The sequence below is a fragment of the Hyperolius riggenbachi genome, chromosome 9 (genome assembly GCF_040937935.1).
Source record: "Hyperolius riggenbachi isolate aHypRig1 chromosome 9, aHypRig1.pri, whole genome shotgun sequence".
NCBI classification, from domain to species: Eukaryota; Metazoa; Chordata; class Amphibia; order Anura; family Hyperoliidae; genus Hyperolius; species Hyperolius riggenbachi.
Genome location: NC_090654.1, coordinates 195,668,469 through 195,692,670, shown reverse-complemented (window position 1 = coordinate 195,692,670; position 24,202 = coordinate 195,668,469). Strand labels below are relative to the sequence as shown.

The 24,202-nt window shown below is 44.4% G+C and overlaps 1 protein-coding gene across 1 annotated transcript in view; it reads right to left on the bottom strand.

Moving 5' to 3' along the window:
• Positions 1-3,941: 3,941 nt before the first annotated feature.
• The window catches only part of CCDC177 (coiled-coil domain containing 177), a 30,992-nt gene continuing 10,731 nt past the window's right edge, over positions 3,942-24,202 (bottom strand). Inside the window, exon 2 of the mRNA XM_068251772.1 lies at positions 3,942-7,325. Within this exon, the coding sequence (XP_068107873.1) occupies positions 5,266-7,323 (2,058 nt within the window). The 5' untranslated portion in view covers positions 7,324-7,325 and the 3' untranslated portion in view covers positions 3,942-5,265. The remainder of the gene's footprint in view (positions 7,326-24,202) is intronic.

The window sequence follows — 24,202 nt, the reverse complement described above, 5'->3', positions numbered from 1 at the left end:
ACTGCCACCGTGGGGAACGGAGGAGGATGGGGGGAACCTCATTAGGATCCAGAAGCTTCTCCCTCCTGAGGTAAGTATCCTCCCAGGGGATGTTTTTAAGTTTACAGATTCTGTTTAATTTGTTTGAAATTACTGCATTTAAACATTAATACAGACAAGGTAAGTATAGTGTGTGGGGCATGATACTGTCTTTTAGTTAGCCCTAGTTTTAACACTGACTTTCAAGCGATCGAGCAAAATTTTCCGCCTGGGCAAATCAACGGAATAGATCGATTTCGGATGGAAATCGGTCGATCGGTCCGCGTTTGCGTTATAGATTTCACCGCAGATTCAATCACAGTGATCGAATCTGCTGTCTATCAGTGGGAAATTGCTTTAGTGTATAGGCACCTTAAGACATGTCTACTTGAGAATGTGAAATAAACATGTTAATTGTGCTCCAGACAGGAGAGCCAATCAGACCTGATCAGCACTCGGGCCACTTCTTCCTATGAAACTAACTAAAAATGGACAATAACAATTATCCTAATATTTAAATCTCCACTGACTCTTAAAGGGAGTCTAAGTCAATCAAAGACTTAATAAGAGGTCTGCGAACATTTTCCTGTTAATAGAATGTTTTCACTCATGGCAGCCTCCATGTTCCCCTCACTATAGGTTTACTTTAACAAAATTTTGTTTAGTGATATTTTTATTTTTATTTATCTAATTATCTGAATTTGGCTCATCAACAAACAAATGCTGGGAATGTGTGCTGTGCAAATTATTGTCAAGATGCACATGCTTCTATGTAACCTAAAAACAATGCACAATATTTTGGTGCTGTATAAACAAAGGAAATACATGAATATTAAATAAGATAAATAAACTTGTCTGCTACTAGTAAATAAGATGAAACTAAACGGTAACATAACTAAAAAATGCTATGTACTCTACTTATCAGTAAACAATGGAAGGTAAAAAAAAGTCTAAAACTCATATAATGTACAGTGAAGACAATTGCACCAATTCAGTTGCTACCCAATAAATTACTGTGATATGTTACCACCAGATTGCTGTATCGCTGCTTGTGTTAGCACATAGGGCCCGATCCAATTCACTTTTTTCCCTAAGTTTTCTTGTTGGTGATATTTTCATATCCTCTATAATAAAACCCCTGTGTCCCTGCGTCACGGTGTCCCTGTGTAGCTGGGTCCATGCTTTTTGCTACTGCGCATGTGCGCAGCATGGACCCAGCCTCACAAAGACAGGAGGACGGGGCCAGGGAGCCGGGCAGACGTATGAGCGGGCAGCGGGGTGTGCGGCAGGTGGGCGCGCGTGGTGGGTGCGCGTGCATGCGCAGTAACAGGCGGTGGGCGGTGGCGAGAAAATACAGACCTAGAGCCCGTTTTTAAATGGCCTTGGGTCTGCTAGTCTTATCATTAAAATTACTTTAAAGCCAGCAGTAAGCAAAAAAATACTCAGAATAATTTTGACAGTAAGTTTTCAACTACTCTTTGGTACTTTTTCTTTTGCGGAGTGCTGAAAATTTTAACCACCTTACGATCACCTAATGGCGATCCGCGGCTGCAAGGTGGCTCCCCCAGGACCGCGTAACGCCAATTGGCATGAAGTCCTGGGGGCAGAGATTGCAAGGAATCGCGCGCACCGACACGTGCGCATCACCGCTTTAGTTACAGAGCTCTGCTCCATAAACAGCCCGCTAGCCCGCGATCATGGCTAGCAGGCTGTCAAGAGAAATAAAAACTTTTTTTAATGTAAACAGCGCTGCGATCGTTGCACAGTGCTGTAAGGGGACAGCTTTGTGACAAAGCTGTCCCCTCGAGTAGATCACAGGCTGATGCCTATGAGAGGTAATCACTGACTGGATCGCGGGGGAAGGAGGGGACAAATTTAAGAAGTAAAAAAATGCATACATTTAATAAAAAAAAAATCTTTATAAATAAATAAATAAATAAATAAATAAACCTGGCAATAGCAATCAAAAGCCACAAGCAGAAAACTCTGTTGGTGGCAAGAAAGGGGGGGGGGGGGGGATTCATTTGTGTGCTCAGTTGTATGGCTCTGCAGCGAGCTTTTAAAGCTGCAGAGCACAGAATTGTAAAAAAAAATAGCCTGGTCACTAGGGGGGGGGGGGGGGGGGGGGGTGTAAGCCTATGGTCCTTAAGAGGTTAAAGAGAATATAAAAGATTATCTCCTATTGTATGGTCTTCCTGTGTAAGAACATGAAGACCATACACAGAACATTCCTTGTCTGCATAACGTCACCAACTGCAAGCTGTGACAACCAAAACGCTTTCTTTTACTTCTTCTTTTAGTTCTGCATAGGGCAAGATAGTATAATAATATCTCTTAGTTTTTATGACTGTCTGTGTCTTCACTGGGGAGATTTCAATGCATTTCCTCTGCCTTGTGATATTTCTTCCTCTTGAATACAGACCGCAAACATTTTTTTGTAGAAATGTGGTCATGGGATAAGTCCTTGCTCATGCTTTATTGCTGTCTCTGTCAGCACATATTCTCTGAAGGTACATACACACGTCGGATTTGCGCCAACGACCCGTCGTTTGGACATCAAATCGGGCGTGTGTACAGTCTGTCGTTCAGCTGATAAGACCGGACTTGAGCGATCCGCCAAGCAGATCGCTCAAGTCCGCTCTTATCAGCCGAACGACAGACTGTACATACGCCTGATTTGACGTCTGAACGACCGGTCGTTTGGATGTCCAAACGACGGGTCGTTTGCGCAAATCCGACGTGTGTATGCACCTTTACAGGGGAAATAAGTGATTGAAATCTTATCACTGGGGACACAGGAGAAGGTTTTAAATCCTCCTACTACTCTATATAGGATAGTTTTAAAGTCATTAGCCGGTGCCCATTTTAACAGAAAGGGGAGTTTCATTAAGTGGGTAGGTTAGAGTTAGGCAATCAATAGATGGCCTGAAATTCAGCAAGCACCTTACTGATATCTGAAATTTGGGATGAATTTCCAGGTGCCACATACACACACATACTCCCAGGTTTCTAGAGGCCTGTGGTAGAATGCGAGGTTCACAGCATGAATGTGCAGCTGACAAATCTCCTTGATGCAAACATCTCTACAGAATCTTAAATAAATTCTCACATCTCATGAAATCCATGCCAGGAAGAAGTGAGGCTATTTTGAAGGCAGTGGAGGTCCTTGCCAGCATTAGCACAGCCTTCCTAAGAAAGTGCTCAGTGATTTTACAGCAGACACTACTGACAATGTAACTGTTATACAGTTTCAATACTATCACTCCTAGTTCTACTTTTGCTTGTTTCAGATGAGTGAGTATTAGGGCTGTGTGTCTGTAAAAAGGAGAATAGGTGTACATAATAGGTGTACAATTACGTAACAAGTACAGTATAATCCCAATAATTTCCCTGGATGAACCTGCTGCTGTTATTTTGGTGCCTGGAAAAAGAAACAACAAAAAATCCAAATCCTCTAACCACAAGTGGGAGCAGAATCAAAGATGAGTAGGAGTCTCCATTCACTACAGGACTATAATGGAGACATTGGCTCTGATACATGCATTTTAACTTTTTCTCACCAGATTCCTAATACCCGCCCATGCACCTAGTAAGTGAAAAAGCAATACAAAGTGGGCAAGAAAGGTAATGTCAAGCTTATTTAAACAAAGTTGACCTATTTTGATTTTTTTATTATTGCTAAGCCTTGATAAAGTATTTCTACTAGTATAGGGTACAAATAAGGATTAAGACGAAAAGGGACCCAAGGCAAGGTAGTAGCTTTGGCTCAACAAAGCTAAGCTGCAGTCTGGTAACCTGATGAAAGAGAAAGGCTAAAAAAGGTGGCAATTGGACTCAGAGCAGGGACAAGGTCCTCCAGCACCCAAGGCTGAGACACCAAAGTGCGCCCCTCCATCCCTCCCACCCCAGCCGTCACACACTGATTGCTATTAGACTAAGAGGGCCACAGGGCCCACAACCTCCCCAACACCTTAATATCTAGTTATCTGGCTTGCAGTCACTGCTATGTATCCCCTTTTCTTATTTCTTTCTGCTTCATACACAATTAGGAATGACAACTGAATGAATTGTGCGCCCCCTCCTACACTGCGCCCTGAGGCTGGAGCCTCTCCAGCCTATGCCTCGGCCCGGCCCTGATTGGACTCATTGACACCCATTAGGCCCCAGGCATTTCCCTAGGTTTTCATTGTGAATGATCTAGGATGAGAAAAGGGGAGAAGTAAAAAACGAGAGAAATATATGCACGAGATACATTATTTCTCTATACTCACCATCACTCTGTGGGCCAGAATTAACATATTTGTCTTATCCTCCAGCAGAATTCTGACAGCAGGCCCAACCAGGGAGCCAACCAGGATCTTTTAGGTGAGGTGACATTTTCTACTTGTTGTGAAACTTGTGCATGGGCCAGTTGAACAATGATCCTTAGTTGTATATCTTAAGTTGAGGTGTTGGTGAGTTATTGTGTTACGTGCATTTACCTATCTGTGGAGGTAAGTTACAGAAGTGTACAATTAAATCACTTCTGGTGCACTAGACCAGAGTCCATCAAAAGCTAGGTTTCTGGTATGAGACATTCTACAGCATTTATGTGTACCTTGTATGGCAGAAAGTTGTGCCCATTCTATAGTATCTTGGTTCTTTTCATCTGTTTGACATCTTCATTTCTGTGCCACGGAACCATATGAGACATAAAAACTCAGCTGGAAAAATCTACCTTCTGACCTTTGCTGGCCATAAGCACAGACATAGAGCCCTAACTACGTAGAACTCAGTATGCTTCGTTAATTTACCCATTTACAGTTCATTGATTTTCACATTGCAGATATTGTACATTTTTTCCAATTTTTAAAAATATTTTGATAATCTTTTAGACTGTCTGTAGCAACATCTGGATTGGCTAACAAACTAAAATGTACACTGCATACTAGTAAGAGTAATTGATCATCATAAAAGTGATTATTGTTCCGTTAGACACTAAAGTGTTAACAAATAACTCTCAAATGATAAATGGGAGAAATAAGCTGAAGCAGGAAGTCCTTCATTTAGGTCATGGGCCTTTGTCTTCCTATATATCCTGTCTTGTGCACTGACTAAACATATGGATCGGTGACAGCATTTCTTTTTTATCATACCAACCCATTGGAACCATGTGGTCCTTATTTAGAAGAGGATAAACATACCCTGGACAATGCATCAAAAGCAGCTGGCATAGATATGAGTGTGTGTACTAATGAACCTGATCCATTATTTTTTGTTAATGTTTGCATACAGTTTAGCTTCTAGAGCCATTTTGTCAAAAGTGCGTGTATTGGTCTCTGCCCTCACTTTCTCCCGGATGTTAAAAGATGCTCTGGCCACAGATCTTGCATTGTCCAGCACCGTCTGCTTGTCCTTGAATATTTGTTCACTGCGCTCTAGTTTTTTTTCTATGGACATCATTAGCTCTTGTCTTTTCATGTCCTCATTCTTCAAGACCTTCTCGCGGTTCTCTCTCTGAATCCTTTCCTTCTCCAAGCGGCTTTCTACAGCTTTCTTTGCTTTGTGCTGCACAACCTCATCAGCTATTTGGGCTGCATGCTGCAGTCTCCTTTCAGCAGTCCTTGCTAGTTCTTTTAAATGCTCTTCACGCTGCCTTTCCCTACGTTCTGTGGCCAGTTTTGCCTTTTGGATTTGTATTTCCTCCCGTTGAGCTCTGTTTTTCAGTTCTAGGTATTTTTTTTCTTGTAACAGTTCTACATTTTCCTGTGCTTTAGTGAGAGATTTCTCAAGGGTCTTTTTAAGTTCCTCACTATCCGATTCCTCTTTTTGCGATATTTCCTGAAGAAGAACCTGGTGCTTCAATTTTTCCATTTTGTTTTGCAGTATTTTATTGACCTGTATCTGTGCAGTCTTCTCTTGCTTCTTCTGATGAGCAATAAGTAACTTATCTTGATATAATCCAGCAATAGGTTGTTTGGATTTTGTGGTTTCCTCCTGTTGCTTCTTCTTTTGCATACTCTCCTTTTTACCCTTGCCTGACTCTGCCTCTTTTGTGAGCTTTTCCATCTCTGGAATTTGTTCCCTCAAGTGTGCCTCATGGAGCAAACTCTTGCTTTGGTTTATGGCTGCAGAATTTAGCTCCTCCATAGTTTTTCTGCCACGTCTGCTCTTGATTTGCGACTCCAACATCTTTTGTCCTTGTAAAATAGCTTTATATCTTTCCCTTTCTTCTTGCTCCTTTTTAAGATCTAAAGACTTTTTCTGAGTTTCCCACTGCAGGTGTGCCCAATAGCGCTGTTCATTCCTTATGTTTTCTTCCTCATGTCTGGCTATCATAATTGCAGCAATTTTTTTGTCTCGCGGAGGCAGTTCATGGATTCCTTTTTTCTTTACCTCTTTGACCATTTTCTCAACTTTTTTTGTTGTGTTTGGTGAGTGACTAAGATCTCCTAGACTGAAACTCCTTCCTAAAAGTGAATTAACTGCATCAAGTGTCCTTGATTTGGGTATATACTGTTTTGGTCTGCCTCGGAAGCTGTCACCACTATGAGATGACGTTATTGACTCTGAAGAGGTCCTAGCAGAAGGAACATCTTTCATCTTTTGAAGGGAATCCAGAGACTGACTTTTAGTCTTCCTTGGGACAGAAGCTTTGGGCTGTCTTGTAACATAGGTCATGCGGTCTTGGGATTTTTCAGCTTGGGGTGCATTACTTTTCTTGACCGTGGACACTGGAATTTGCTGCTTTTTGGAAGCAGGAGGCTTGGATCTTTGGGTGCCTTTAGAAGGAAGGGACCTGGATCTTTCAGAATCAGAGAGAGGAGTATTGCTTCTTTGTGTTCCAGTTAAAGGTGGAGAGTCATATCTCTTAGGCACTATGGGTGGTGAAGGTTCAGCTCTGGAAGGTGCTTTTGAGCTTGATGGGGAGCCTAAACCACTACTACTCAAAACCAAGGGTAGAATTCTCCGTTTTTCCTGACGGATGATTTTATCCCTTTCTTCCCTGCACATTTTTAGTTTCCGCTGTCTTTCTATCTCGTATACTTCACAAAGGCCAGTGGCAACACGCATAGATCTCCCCGGAGCTTCTTTGACCAAATCAGAGAGGCTTCTACATAATAGCTCTACAGGCTTCACCATACATCGAGCACAGGCCTCCAGGGACCGTGGACTAGTCAGCACATAACGACTTCCCTCTGCTTCTGGGCACTCAAAGTTGAAAAGGTCCAAGTGCAACATGGGTGAGTGCTCTCTCTGCCGCACTGGTGTCCTTCCAGAGGCTTCTTCCTCTCCTGGATCTTCTGTGGAATCAGCCATCATCATATCTAATGCAAAGAAAACATACCGAAATTTAAAATGAAATTAAATTCACCTTATATATAACATTTTATTTCCTGCATATATTAATTATACACTTGCAATTTGCATTGAGTGACAAGATGCAGGTGTCATGGAGAGATACATTTTCCTTGATGAGAATAAATGGAGAATCCTGATGCATTTGATTTTATGTTCGATTTGTACAACTTACTACAAATGTAAGAGTTTTATTACTAGAAATGACCATTAGTGATCATTTCAGTTGACATACATACCATTACTGAACAGACATGCTGTTTGGCTCCATGGTGAGCAGATGTTCTGTCTTTTGGGGAATGTTGGGGGAGGATAAGCAGGAAGCATGCTGCTGTGTGCTGTGGTGAGAACCACATCACTGAAAGGCTGAGCATTATATAACTCATAGGACTGTTGATAATAGGGCTGTTGATATTAGAGGGCACCTGCAATTATGCTAAGATATCAGCTGAGGTGACCCCCAACAAAGTTAGTATGTGTATATAGCTTAAAGTTTTTGCTTGGCTACTCACAATGATGTGAAGAGAAATTGACTATCACTATTCAACAGAAATAATAGAAAGACTAGAGGTGGCGACATGCAATAATGACAGTGGCTGCAATATCTATTAGATGAGGAGACCTCACTACAGCTTTTGAGATACCACTTGTACCTCTAAATGGGTTGGCACTTCCATAGGGACAAACTGGGAAATTACCCAAGTGAGCCCTTCAGAGTATTTGGCAGAAAAGTTAACTCACCTGTCCAGCTGGCACACTCTGAATACTCTGAATACCCTGAATACTCTGCAGGGGCTCCAGGAACCACAATTCACTTAGGCGGGGGAGTCTACAGGGGTCTGCTAGCCCCAGTAATACAACAAAGAGGCAAGAAGAAAGGGACCATCCAATGACAACTATGGTGGTGGTGGTGGTCGGGGTGGGGGGAAGGGCCCTGCCTCTAGATGAGCTAGGCAAGAGACCAATCTATAATGGTTGATTTTCCTGAATATCATCTGTCTACAAGTGGTCTGTTCAGGAAGGAAATATAAAAAGACTAAAGTCAAGGCTGAATTTTATTTCCTTTGTAAACATAAAGGGTGAGGAATAGTAAGCCTCACACTGTGTGTGAAAACAAAAAGATTAACCTAGAAAATACAACCCAACTGATCTCTGCTTTCCACAAACATTGTTAGGGATGGTAAGCTGGGTCAGGATTGGCAATGGTACCTCTGCAAACATCCAGTTGACAACCAATTTGACTGCAATTTTTGAATCAGACATAATTAACTGATCATTGGCATGAAGCTGCATTCATTAAATGTCTGTAGATCACAAAACTCCAAAACATTTATAAAAATGAAAAGGATTTTTAAAATGTCTTGAGTTTCTTTTTCTACTAGAAATGATGCAATCATTGTACAGTATAGTGGGAGAGTTTCACGCATTATAGGAGACATGCCGGTCAGTCCCTATTCAATTAACTTTTGACCTGGGTTTTGTCCCAGGAGAATTTTTCCTCTACAAAACAACTTTTCAGCACTTAACAACTCTAGCAAGTGAGTTAAAAAGTAATCACAGATTTAATGTGAGAATGTATTTCCTTGCTTTCTTGGTGCTTGAAAGGTATTTCAGGTATTGATAAGGTGTGAAACATCTTCTGAGAGAAAACTTAGGAGAAAAGTTAATTGAATAAGGGGCATAAAACCCCTTTGAAATAATCAATAAAGAATTCTTTCTCCAAAATTCCAATGTACTTCTCTTCCAAATATTTAAAAACATTATTAAAAACTCACATAACCCCCTGGGAGGTTGTACTTTTTATATTTCCAATTAAAGAAAAGACAAAAGAGGAAGATTATAGGAAAGAAAAGATTAAATGAAGAGAGGGAAAGGAAGCAATCAAACATATAAAAATGTAATTTACAATCCAGCCATATATGATAGATCAGGGATTTGATTGTTCATGCATAGCTTGATTGGCCTTGGGGTCAGTGTATGTCCCCTTTTCGGATTAAAGTCTCTCAATATTATTATTATACTCAAGGATGGCCCACCAACATTATTGGAAATCATATAGATAGATTAAGATGATAAAAAAAACCCGTAAGAATTTGCTTAAAAAAAAGCAGAGTCAAAAGAAGTAATTATATGCAGGAGAGCTGGTACATTCCAGCCAGTAAAACCATACTCTGGTAAATGATGTCGCAGCGATGACTTTACGGTTTACCTGTGCTAGACATAAAGGACTTCCGAGGCCAAATGTCAAAAAAAGTTAAATACCTGCATCACTTTTGTAGGCACGGAGGACGCCGTCCGCGTCCTCCGTGCCATTCCGCCGGGTCCCCGCCACTCAATAGCCCCCCGTGCCGGCTCCCGACCTCACGGCCTGGATCGGGCTCTCCTGCCTGCACTAACATGGCCGCATGAGCTGGCTGCGGCTGCGCAGTCCGCATAGCCGCGAGGGCGGCTGCGCAGCTCTAGGGCCAAGTTAACCCCCCGATCCACGCAACTGGAAACAGCCTATTGAGCGGCGGGGACCCGGTGGAACGGCACGGAGGGCGCGGACGGCGTCCTCCGTGCCTACAAAAGTGATGCAGGTATTTAACTTTTTTTTACATTTGGCCTCGGAAGAATTGAACTTTATCCCAATCAGTAGCTGATACCCCCTTTTACATGAGAAATCTATTCCTTTTCACAAATAGACCATCAGGGGGCGCTTTATGACTGATATTGTGGTGAAACCCCTCCCACAAGAAACTCTGAGGACCGTGGTACTTCTGACAGTTTCCTGTCTGTGAACCTTGTTGCATTGTGGGAAATAGCTGTTTACAGCTGTTTCCAAATGCCAAAAAAGCTTGCAGCAGCTATGTCACCTACCAAAAAATACAGCTTTACCCTAGGTGGACACTGTGTTATGCGTGACACAAGTACATGATATAATCGCTAACTGATTTCCAATTAGGTACAAAAAGCATGTGCCAATATGACCCCCTAGGCCCATTGCCTAGGGAGGCACCATAGTTGGAGGGGTGTCTGATCCCAGGGGCTCCCCGGAAAGCGCAGCAAGCTACAACCACATGCCCCTATCACAACAAACATTGCTGCTGCCCTTTCAGTATCTGCACCACCTGTAGCTGCCTGCTCCTTACTATTTATTCCATCAATCCTACCCTTTAGGCCACCATTTCCTTATCCAATGGCCTAGGTCATGGCATGTATTGAAGGTCAAGATACAACGTCCCTCATGCAATAAACTTTTTCTCCTGAGTTTTCTCCTAAGCGATATTTTCAAACTTGTCAATAAAATACCTTTTAATTCACCTCAAGCTCCATTGATAGCAGAAATCAGGGAGGATGATTGCTTTATGGCACTGCTATACATGAACACGGACAGACCCTGCCTGCACTAAGCTCTATTATCTTGTAGATGGTGCACTTTATAATCTACCATAGCAGTAGAAATAATCAGTTCTCCCCAGTCCATCATGCATGCTGGTCTAGTCAACTCCTCACTCAGTAGTGGAGCTATCTACCTACAAAACCACACGCTGGAATGGCTGCTGGATTCCATGCCAGCCCTTTTTTATAGGCCTGTCTGTGATTTGTTATATAGGATTCCTGCAAGAACATATATAATTCTCAGAGGTTACCAGATTACCCTGCTTATCTGCTGCTGCTGATTGGTGGACCACCAGGGTATTGTGGGATAGCTCCCAAAGCTCTCTGAATTTCCACTGAATATTAACATTATTTGATTCTAATCGCAACAAACTGAATTAGCATGATTAACCTGAATCCAAACAGCAACACTACCAAACAGCAACACTAGCAATTGGTTTCAGTTTAGATGAGATGGCCCTAGAGTACAAAAAGAAGTGTCGATGAGGGAATCCTTATAAATCCAATTCACATAAGCTTTTAGCTGCGGATCCGGCCACATGGTTCTGGTTTCCGTTCCGCTAAACAGACAAAAAAATGCTGCAGGCCCTAATTTTGGCGGACAGTTTTGCCCAGTGGAACGGAAACGGAAGGGTTTGCAGCAGGAACCTATGGAAACGGACATTTTACAGCACATTGGCTGTAAAAACGGACCGTTTTCCCGGATCCAGATGGCCAGATCCGTACGGCTGGATCCGCGAAAAAATGCAGATGTGAACCGGGCCTTAGACCGGGACCATTTAATTAATGCTAGAGATGTGCAGCCTAACAGAAGAGGCCCAGAAATGAAGGATTCTCAATTTATTCTCTTAGGGGTCTATAAATTATATTTTAGGCCCAGCGGGAGTTTGTTTTTCAACCTAAATTGACAAATGTGTAACTGAAATTACAAAAAAGTAATGTCGCATTTGATTTTCCTTACAATATTTTCTAAAACACAACAGTGCTTTCATTGCTTACATGTGGCAGGTTCAGAGCAAGATCATGCACAAGGCAACCTAGGCCTGTGGCCTAGTGGGTGTCAAGGGGCCCACCTGCCACCTTCTCTGACCTCTCTCCACTTCATCTTACCAAAAGGACCAAAAGAGGACCCAAAATCTACTATCTTGCCTAGGGCTCGATTACATCTTAATCCATCTCTGGGCAGGTTGCACAGAATTCTCTTTTCTGCACTTCTGCCTCGTTTGCTCTACTGTTCTCTCCCACCTCCTCACTGCTTCTGCTGTTATCTACCCCGAGATTCTTTCCTCAGTTACTGTTTGCCCCTAAAGCAGTTTCTGGCAAGGCAAGAGAACATGTAGCATGGAAGACAGTACTAGGAGAACATTGAGGAGAAGGATGCCTACCTATTCAGTAAATAATCTTAAAGGGTTCTCTGGGTAAGGGGGGGGGGGGGGAAATTGAAAACAAAAATCGACACTTACCTGGGGCTTCTACCGTCTCCCTGCAGCTGTAATGTCCCGTGCCATCCTCCAATGATCCGCCGTTCTCCGCCGCCAGTCCCGGTCTAATGCGGCACCTTATCCAACTGCGGCTGCACAGCCGTGGCCGCACGCATGCTCGCTCCCATGCACGTTATCGGGAGCTTACTGCACAGGCGCAGTACAAGAAAACTTCGCACTGCGCCTGCGCAGTAAGCGCCCGATGAAGCGCACGGGATCGAGCATTATTCGTCTTATTAGACGAATTTCAGACCGGGACTGGCGGCGGGGAATGACGGATCGTTGTTGGACGGCGTGGGACATTACAGCTGCAGGGGGCCGGTAGAAGCCCCAGGTAAGTGTCTGTTTTTATTTTCACCCCCCCCCCCGAGAACACCTTTAAACTACCTGCACACTTTCAATAACTGTTGCCTGGAAAGACCTCTCTGGAAATATTTCAGGAACAATCTTTGTACAGGCACACAGCTTGGAAACCTATCCTGTTCTAAAAAGAGGGGAGTGAGGAGAACCATAGGAAGGTCTAACATTAGTTATTCAACCTTGCGGATCACTAGTGATGCCATAAGATGTAGAGCTGTTTATAGGCATAGGCAAATCAGGCAGACACTTTGGGTGATATCTGCTGGAGGGGGCACTAAAGAGCTATTATGCACTGTGCTTTATGGAATTCTTATAGATCACTGCAAGTTTCATTATGAAAGGGATGAGTGGTAAGTTTAACAATGTAATGGGCACTGCTGATTAGCATAATAAAAGAGACTTGAATTTTATGGCAGGTGCTTTTAATGTGTAAATTAAGCTGTAATTGTTTTAGATTTGGTGTGTATTGATTGCTGCAACTAGCTGGGAGCCCACTTTTACAGAATTGCATGTTTTTTTCAGGAGTGCACTGCACTGAATTCTGCACAGTGTGCTTCTAGCCTTATGGATTTCCTGGACCGTATACACCTGTTAAGACCCAGACTGTACATAAACAGTGATAGTGGCTACTTCACACTGCTCATTGGAAGGGATCAGCGAGTTTGGGTTGGTGAGAAGTATCTGGCCTGGTAATAATTTCTTCTATAGACTTATTTTGAGAAACTACATAATTTCCGTGACTAGCTTGTCAATTTGTTATTGGCGCTTGCAAAACCAGTGAATGTATGCTACAATTTCCTATTCGCCTAAGGGAGGGTGAGGCATGGGGTACCCTGCCTGGGGCACTGTAATGGTTAGAAACGACCCTGTTCAGATGGGTTAGGCCCGTTAGGGGGCATCTTGTACTCACAGGAGATTATCAAGTGATCTTTCCACAAAGATCTTTCTGAATGACAATTGACAGACTAAATTAAACGAGCGCCTGGTTTGATGATTAAAATCAAATTTTGGAGTATTCAGCAAGAGTGAAGTGCAGCAGCAGTACAGCAGTATCAGCACAGGCAAGTGATTGGTGGAAAGATATGGTGCTTTGGGCAGCATGCAGCAGGTAAACAGTGAAAGGAGATGTAGTTTTGTATCCATTTTCAAAGATAAAATCAATAGTACAATGTAGATAACGACAAAGTGCTTTTTATGATTGCAGTTACACTTTAATGACAGCTGTCTATTTATAGGTCTCTAAGCCCTTAATGTATAGCATAATAAATGTAAATGTTCAATCTAAAATGTATCCAAGCAAAGATACAGATTGAGGAAGGGCTTATCTGCAGCAACATTTGTGAATGAGAATTTTACCTGTAAAGTAGCGGTGAGCCCAAATTAAAGATGAACTGTAACCCAGGATTGAACTTCATCCCAATTGATAGTTGATACCCCCTTTCCCATAAGAAATCTTTAGGTTTCCTCAAATAGATCATCAGGGGGATGTTTGGCTGATATTGTGGTGAAACCCCTCCCACAGTGTGATGTCAGGACCATGGTTCTGACAGTCTCCTGTCTGTGAACCTTGTTGAACTGCGGGAAATAACAGCTGTTTCCAATGGCCATGCAACCAGCATCTCCCTCTGTGCATATGTATATCTATAAAAAAAACTTTTAGTCTATCGCAATGTTAGTGGGTGTAGTTAAAAATAAAGGCAGTTGGTGCTGTCTAATTTTTTTCTTGTCTGCCAGTAGTAAAGATGATTATGTGCAGGCTCATTGTAGATTAAACAACATTAACAAATTACATGGTAAATAACACTCATTTCTTGATCTCTCTTGTATTTTTTAACTTCTCACTTTGCAATGTATTGATTTTTTTCCCCCCTTTTCACTAAAGTTCCTCTTTAGGGCTCTTGCACACTGCAAGCAATTCCGATTCCGCTTTTTAATCAGTTTTTACATCAGATTCAGATTCCGATTTGCAGTTTGCTCCATGCACACTGCAAATCGGAAATCTGAATCGGATGTAAAAACTGATTAAAAAGCGGAATCTGAATCGGAATCGCTTGCAGTGTGCAAGAGGCCTTAAAGTGTATCTGAATGTGGAACTGCAAAATCCGTGGAATCCCGGCTAAAGTGCCATAATAACATTTACAACACTTAGCACAATGTTTATATATACAGGATCTTCTCAAAAAATTAGCATATTGTGATAAAGTTCATTATTTTTTGTATTGTACTGATAAACATTAAACTTTCATATATTTTAGATTCAAATACACACAACTGAAGTAGTTCAAGCCTTTTATTGTTTTAATATTGATGATTTTGGCATACAGCTCATGAAAACCCAAATTTCCTATCTCAAAAAATTAGCATATTCCATCCGACCAATAAAAGAAAAGTGTTTTTAAAACCAAAAAAGTCAACCTTCAAATAATTATGTTCAGTTATGCACTCAATACTTGGTCGGGAATCCTTTTGCAGAAATGACTGCTTCAATGCGGCGTGGCATGGAGGAAATCAGCCTGTGGCACTGCTCAGATGTTATGGAGGCCCAGGATGCTTCGATGGCGGCCTTAAGCTTATCCAGAATGTTGGGTTTTGCGTCTCTCAACTTTCTCTTCACAATATCCCACAGATTCTCTATGGGGTTCAGGTCAGGAGAGTTGGCAGGCCAATTGAGCACAGTAATACCATGGTCAGTAAACCATTTACCAGTGGTTTTGGCACTGTGAGCAGGTGCCAGGTCGTGCTGAAAAATGAAATCTTCATCTCCATAAAGCTTTTCAGCAGATGGAAGCATGAACCCACTTTTGAACCAGAAACAGCAGCAGAAGCGCCTGACTTGGGCTACAGAGAAGCAGCACTGGACTGTTGCTCAGTGGTCCAAAGTATTTTTTCGGATGAAAGCAACTTTTACATGTCATTCGGAAATCAAGGTGCCAGAGTCTGGAGTAAGACTGGGGAGAGGGTAATGCCAAAATGCCTGAAGTCCAGTGCCAAGTACCCACAGTCAGTGATGGTCTGGGGTGCCATGTCAGCTGCTGGTCTTGGTCCACTGTGTTTTATCAAGGGCAGGGTCAATGCAGCTAGGTATCAGGAGATTTTGGAGCACTTCATGCTTCCATCTGCTGAAAAGCTTTATGGAGATGAAGATTTCATTTTTCTTCACGACCTGGCACCTGCTCACAGTGCCAAAACCACTGGTAAATGGTTTACTGACCATGGTATTACTGTGCTCAATTGGCCTGCCAACTCTCCTGACCTGAACCCCATAGAGAACCTGTGGGATATTGTGAAGAGAAAGTTGAGAGATGCAAGACCCAACACTCTGGATGAGCTGAAGGCTGCTATCGAAGCATCCTGGGCCTCCATAACACCTGAGCAATGCCACAGGCTGATTGCCTCCATGCCACGCCGCATTGAAGCAGTCATTTCTGCAGAAGGATTCCCGACCAAGTATCGAGTGCATAACTGAACATAATTATTTGAAGGTTGACTTTTTTTGTTTTAAAAACACTTTTCTTTTATTGGTCGGATGAAATATGCTAATTTTTTGAGATAGGAAATTTGGGTTTTCATGAGCTGTATGCCAAAATCATCAATATTAAAACAATAAAAGGCTTGAACTACTTCAGTTGTGTGTATTTGAATCTAAAATATATGAAAGTCTAATGTTTATCAGTACATTACAGAAAATGATGAACTTTATCACAATATGCTAATTTTTTGAGAAGATCCTGTATATATATATATATATATATATATATATATATATATATATATATATACTAGCTGATGGCCCGGCATTGCCAGGGTATGTATTTGGCTGGTGTTGGCTCCGCCCACTTTTCTAACCCTAACACACAATGGGCCAGATTTATCAAAGCATTACCAACAGTTTTTTCTTCTAAACTGTTCTAACCAGCAGAAGAACAGTTCTGCATGATAGTAAGAAACTTCCCAAAGCCTATGTAATAGCGGCAGTTTAGCGTGGATTTCTAGAGCTACACTACAGTTAAGAAAATTGCAAATCCATTCCTTAACTGCTGCAGATTAAGAAAAATGGAAAAACCTCCATCCTGAAAGATGGTGAACCTCTACGGCACTACAGTCTCTCATCCCTAAATGGGAAGAAATTGGCTTTTATCTGCCTTGGAAAGGGGAACATGGAATGAAATGTGTCCTCAGACCCTGTTTTTCATTATAACCCGCTTGTTATAATTGGAACAGTAGACTCCGATAACTATTCAACCCCTGTGTTGATATTCTGGACGTGATCAAGATTAAAGTAGTAGGAATATTGATGTATGAATGTTTTAAAAGGTATGAGTGTGTTGCTCCACAATCTGGACTCGCCCCTCCACACTTTTTCTCCGGTGCTGTCCTGTTCACGACACCCTCTTGCCCTTCCTCAAAACTCTCCTATTTCTCACCCTCCCATTTACTTTCCACAATGCATTTAATTTAAGAATAAAACATTCTCACAATAAAAGTTAATGAAGCCAATGTTGGCTGCAAAAGGAGATGAATTATAGAAGAATTGTTAAAAAATAAAACTGACATCACTCTGATTTATAAAAAGACACTTCAAGGCAGGAAAAATCCCTAAATTCTTTGATAAGATATAAGGAATGGATCATTAATGCCAATAATAAAAGGAAAACATGCGGCGTTGCTTTTGCAATAAAACTATAGACTTCACAATTGGCCAGCGGCAGAAATGTAAAATGCAGAAAATCCGCATTACCATATGCGGTATACCGCTGACTTTAGAGGTTAATAGCAAAGCCCTCATAGGTGCTTGAAACACCGAATTTTCAGGGTATGTTAAGTAAAATAGTAGGAACAAGATACAAAAAAATCTTTCAAAAAGACATTGTACTTTTTGAGAAAATCAATGTTAAAATCAGTGGAAATTTCTGCGAAAATCTGCATCGGAATGCGGAAATCGGTAGTGGAAAGTGGTAGCGAAATGCGGTAGCGGTATTCGGCAATGGCGGTGTAAGGAAACGCGGAAAAGCCACCGCGTGTACTGACAGCAAGGCGGCTGATTCCGTGTCCAGCGCGGCGGTTTGCACGCAGCAGCATGCGTCTGGTGTGGCTGGGTCTGTTAGTTCACACAGATTCAGGAATGCGCGCGCGTGCTGAGAGGCAGAACGTTTATGACAGCCAAGGAGGGATCAGCTGACCAAGAGGGTCAGCTGACCTCAGAGCAAGTGACTATTGGTCAATCACTGATGGGTGGCGCCGGAGAGCGCTGCCCTATATATAGTTACTGCTGCTCAGTCTCAAGTGGTCTGCCGTTGCGAACACTAAGTGGAAGCACTCAGACCTTAGTCAGATCCTACAGTGTGTTTGAACCAGGAGGACCTGGGAATTCACACTGAGCCAGATTACTTCTGTTTATCATTGTGTTATTATTCAGACTAGTTCCAGGGTGTCGAGACCACGGACCTCACACCCAAGATTAGGGAACTAGTGTTATCATCGTGTTATTATTCAGACTAGTTCCAGGGTGTCGAGACCACGGACCTCACACCCAAGATTAGGGAACTTGTGTTATCTTCTGTTATACTTCAGACTAGTTCCAGGGTGTAGAGACCACGGACCTCACACCCAAGACTAGGGATACTGTGTACCATCTTAGTATACTCCAGACTAGTTCCAGGGTGTAGAGACCACGGACCTCACACCCAAGACTAGGCATTGTTTAATATCTGTTATGACCTACTGCTTTCCTGACTATCCCTCTGCTCTCTGATTCGGTACCTACGCATATCTGATTATCTGTTGCCAACCCTGCCTGCCTTGGATACCGAATCAGCCTACTGTCTCTGTACCTTATCTGTCTGTGTGTTGCCGACCTGGCTTGCCCGACCTCGAGAGCTATCTCTCTCCTTTAAGAGATAGTCTCCAGACCTGCTAGTGACATCCACCTTCAAGTGTCACTCACTCACAGGTCCCTCCTATCTTCAGCCTGGGACTCCACCCCTTTGGAGGTCTCAGGCTGCTGGAAGGCTCTTGTACTTCTCAAAAGGCAGTATCGCCCATACTGCCAAAAACCACCTGCTCCTTGGGTGGTTTTACTCAAAGTCATTACTATTGCACCAAACACTCACACTATCTAGGTGTCCAGAGGTTAGTTATACTTGGATTATCGGTGATTCTGCAGATCATCAATAATCAGGTATATATCTGCATTCTTGGTGATACTGCAGATCACCAATAATCAGATTCTCTCTGTGTACTGACACCGATCGTTACAGGCGGTAAGTAGAATTTCTGCGAAATAAGAAATTGGCAATTCCGACCATCCCTATTAACCTCCAGCTGACCGGCAGCCCCAAGACCGCTCCACGCCTATTGGCATGAACGGCTTCCAATGGGGCTAGCAGGAGATCGCGCACGCCGATGCGTGCTCATCTCTGCTTGGAAGGCGGAGCTCCACTCTGCCTTCAGTCTCCCAGCGGAGATCACCGCTCGGAGACTGTTAGACGCCGAAACTGCCATCTATTAACATAGTGACACGGCTGTCCCCCTGGGACACAAAAGAGTGATTGGCTCTCATAGGGTGAAGCCTATGACAGCTGATCGCCGTCAGTGGCTGACTGGGAGGAGGGAGTTATAATAAATAAATAAATGAACAAATTTATTAAAAAAGAAATACAATAAAAATGTATAAAAAAAAACACTGGGGGAGCGATCAGACCCCAACAACAGAGCGCTCGCTCTCTGAAAAAAGAAGGGGGGGAGGAAATCACTTGTGTGCTGAGTCCTGCGGCCCTGCAGCGAGGCCTTAAAGCTGCAGTGGCCTATTTGCAGAAAAATGGCCTGGTCTTTAGAGGGGTTTAACACTGCAGTCCTCAAGTGGTTAAAGAACACCCATAGTGTGCTCAACAATAAATGTTAAGTCATGTTTAACCACTTCCCGACCGCCTAACGCACAGGGGCGGCTGGGAAGTGGAGCCCGCAAGGACCAGCTCACCCACAGAGGCGGCGGTCCTTGTAAGGGCATGGGCGGAGCGATCGCGTCATCCGTGACGCAATCCTCCGCCGGAGCCTGTCTCCGCATACCCGCCGTAACATCCCGCCGGCCATACGGAAGCGCCGGCGGGATGTTAACCCGACGATCGCCGCATACAAAGTGTATAATACACTTTGTAATGTTTACAAAGTGTATTATACAGGCTGCCTCCTGCCCTGGTGGTCCCAATGTCCGAGGGACCACCAGGGCAGGCTGCAGCCACCCTATGTCGCACCCAAGCACACTGATTTCTCCGCCCCCTGCCCCAGATCGCCCACAGCACCCCTCAGACCCCCCCCCCCTTCCCACCCCCAGTCCCCTGTTTGCACCCAATCACCCCCCTAATCACCCATCAATCACTCCCTGTCACTATCTGTCAACGCTATTTATTTTTATCCCCCCCCCTGCCCCCTCCTGATCACCCCCCCACCCCTCAGATTCTCCCCAGACCCCCCCCCCCCTGTGTACTGTATGCATATATCCCCCCTGATCACCTGTCAATCACCTGTCAATCACCCATCAATCACCCCCTGTCACTGCCACCCATCAATCAGCCCCTAACCTGTCCCTTGCGGGCAATCTGATCACCCACCCACACCAATAGATCGCCCGCAGATCCGACATCAGATCACCACCCAAGCGCAGTGTTTACATCTATTGTCTCCTCTAAACACCCACTAATTACCCATCAATCACCCCCTATCACCACCTGTTACCCATCAGATCAGACCCTAATCTGCTCCTTGCGGGCACCCAATCACCCGCCTACACGCTCAGATGGCCCTCAGACCCCCCTTTATCAATTCGCCAGGGCATTATTTACATCTGTCCTTCCCTGTAATAACCCACTGATCACCCATCAATCACCCCCTGTCACTGCCACCCATCAATCACCCCCTGTCACTGCCACCCATCAATCAGCCCCTACCCTGCCCCTTGCGGGCAATCTGATCACCCACCCACACCAATAGATCGCCCGCAGATCCGACATCAGATCACCTCCCAAGTGCAGTGTTTACATCTATTGTCTCCTCTAAACACCCACTAATTACCCATCAATCACCCCCTGTCACTGCTACCCATCAGATTAGACCCCTATCTGCCCCTAGGGCACTCAATCACCCGCCCATACCCTCAGAACGCCCTCAGACCCCAGCCCTGATCACCTCGCCAGTGCATTGCTTGCATCTATTCCCCCCCCTCTAATCACACCTTGAGACACCCATCAATCACCTCCTGTCACCCCCTAGCACACCTACCCATCAGATCAGGCCCTAATTTGCCCCGTGTGGGCTCCTGATCACTCGGCCAAACCCTCAGATCCCCCTCAGACCCCTTCCGATCACCTCCCCAGTGCATTGATTGCATCTATTTTCCCCTCTAACCACCCCCTGAGACACCCATCAATCACCTCCTGTCACCCCCTAGCACTCCTATCCATCAGATCAGGCCCAATACAACCTGTCATCTAAAAGGCCACCCTGCTTATGACCGGTTCCACAAAATTCGCCCCCTCATAGACCACCTGTCATCAAAATTTTCAGATGCTTATACCCCTGAACAGTCATTTTGAGACATTTGGTTTCCAGACTACTCACGGTTTTGGGCCCGTAAAAAATGCCAGGGTGGTATAGGAACCCCACAAGTGACCCCCTTTTAGAAAAAAAGACACCGCAAGGTATTCTGTTAGATGTATGACGAGTTCATAGAAGATTTTATTTTTTGTCAAAAGTTAGCGGAAATTGATTTTTATTGTTTTTTTTTCACAAAGTGTCATTTTTCACTAACTTGTGACAAAAAATAAAATCTTCTATGAACTCACCATACTCCTAATGGAATACCTTGGGGTGTCTTCTTTCTAAAATGGGGTCACTTGTGGGGTTCCTATACTGCTCTGGCATTTTAGGGGCCCTAAACCGTGAGGAGTAGTCTACAAAACAAATGCCTCAAAATGACCTGTGAATAGGACGTTGGGCCCCTTAGCACCTAGGCTGCAAAAAAGTGTCACACATGTGGTATCACCGTACTCAGGAGAAGAAGTATAATGTGTTTTGGGGTGTATTTTTACACATACCCATGCTGGGTGGGAGAAATCTTTCTGTAAATGGACAATTGTGTGTAAAAAAAAAAATCAAAAGATTGTCATTTACAGAGATATTTCTCCCACCCAGCATGGGTATGTGTAAAAATACACCCCAAAACACATTATACTACTTCTCCCGAGTACGGCGATACCACATGTGTGGCACTTTTTTGCACCCTTACTGCGCTAAGGGGCCCAAAGTCCAATGAGTACCTTTAGGATTTCACAGGTCATTTTGCGGCATTTGATTTCCAGACTACTCCTCATGGTTTAGGGCCCCTAAAATGCCAGGCCAGTATAGGAACCCCACAAATGACCCCATTTTAGAAAGAAGACACCCCAAGGTATTCCGTTAGGACTATGGTGAGTTCATAGAAGATTTTATTTTTTGTCACAAGTTAGCGGAAAGTGACACTTTGTGAAAAAAAACAATACAAATCAATTTCCGCTAACTTGTGACAAAAATTAAAATCTTCTATGAACTCACCATACTCCTAACGGAATACCTTGGGGTGTCTTCTTTCTAAAATTGGGTCATTTGCAGGGTTCCTATACTGCCCTGGCATTTTAGGGGCCCTAAACCGTGAGGAGTAGTCTGGAAATCAAATTCCGCAAAATGACCTGTGAAATCCTAAAGGTACTCATTGGACTTTGGGCCCCTTAGCACAGTTAGGGTGCAAAAAAGTGCCACACATGTGGTATCGCCGTACTCGGGAGAAGTAGTACAATGTGTTTTGGGGTGTATTTTTACACATACCCATGCTGGGTGGAAAAATCTCTCTGTAAATGGACAATTGTGTGTAAAAAAATTAAAAAATTGTCATTTACAGAGATATTTCTCCCACCCAGCATGGGTATGTGTAAAAATACACCTCAAAACAGATTGTACTACTTCTCCTGAGTACGGCAATACCACATGTGTGGCACTTTTTTGCAGCCTAACTGCGCTAAGGGGTCCAAAGTCCAATGAGCACCTTTAGGCTTTACAGGGGTGCTTACAATTAGGCACCCCCCAAAATGCCAGGACAGTAAACACACCCCACAAATGAGCCCATTTTGGAAAGTAGACACTTCAAGGTATTCAGAGAGGGGCATAGTGAGTCCGTGGCAGGTTTCATTTTTTTTTGTCGCAAGTTAGAAGAAATGGAAACTTTTTTTTTTTTGTCACAAAGTGTCATTTTCCGCTTACTTGTGACCAGGGCCGGCCTTTGCTATGAGCGACCTGTGCGGTCGCTCAGGGCGCCGTGCTCTCAAGGGCGCCTGTCGCCCCTTGCCGCCCCTCTCCGCCCCGCTGTCTCCCGGTGTCCTCTCAGTCTATATTTAGAGCAGGACTACAAGAAAATGGCCGCCGATGTCCACAAATGCAGATAAACGGCGGCCATTTTCTTGTAGCCTGCTCTAACTACAGATGGAGCGGAGACGGGGAGAGAAGAGTGACGTCGGCGCTGGAGCTGGATGTCAGGTGAGTCGGTCTCTGCCACATAGGGGGGGCATACTGGGGCAAGCTACCTACGCTGGGGCAAGCTACCTACACTGGGGGCATACTGGGGCAGGCTACCTACGCTGGGGCAAGCTACCTACGCTGGGGCAAGCTAGCTACACTGGGGGCAAGCTACCTATGCTGGGGGCATACTGGGGCAAGCTACCTACACTGGGGGCATACTGGGGCAAGCTACCTACACTGGGGGACATACTGGGGTAAGCTACCTACGCTGGGGGCAAGCTACCTACACTGGGGGCATACTGGGGTAAGCTACCTACGCTGGGGGCAAGCTACCTACACTGGGGGCATACTGGGGCAAGCTACCTACACTGGGGGCATACTGGGGCAAGCTACCTACGCTGGGGGCAAGCTACCTACACTGGGGGCATAATGGGGCAAGCTACCTACGCTGGGGGCAAGCTACCTACGCTGGGGGCATACTGGGGCTAGCTACCTATGCTGGGGGCATACTGGGGCAAGCTACCTACACTGGGGGCATACTGGGGCAAGCTACCTACGCTGGGGGCAAGCTACCTACACTGGGGGCATACTGGGGCAAGCTACCTATGCTGGGGGCAAGCTACCTACACTGGGGGCATAATGGGGCAAGCTACCTACGCTGGGGGAATACTGGGGCAAGCTACCTACGCTGGGGGCAAGCTACCTATGCTGGGGGCATACTGGGGCAAGCTACCTACACTGGGGGCATACTGGTGCAAGCTACCTACGCTGAGGGCAAGCTACCTACACTGGGGGCATACTGGGGCAAGCTACCTACGCTGGGGGCAAGCTACCTACACTGGGGGCATACTGGGGCAAGCTACCTATGCTGGGGGCATACTGGGGCAAGCTACCTACACTGGGGGCAAGCTACCTACGCTGGGGGCAAGCTACCTATGCTGGGGGCATACTGGGGCAAGCTACCTACGCTGGGGGCATACTGGGGCAAGCTACCTACGCTGGGGGCATACTGGGGCAAGATACCTACGCTGGTGGCATACTGGGGCAAGCTACCTACGCTGGGGGCATACTGGGGCAAGCTA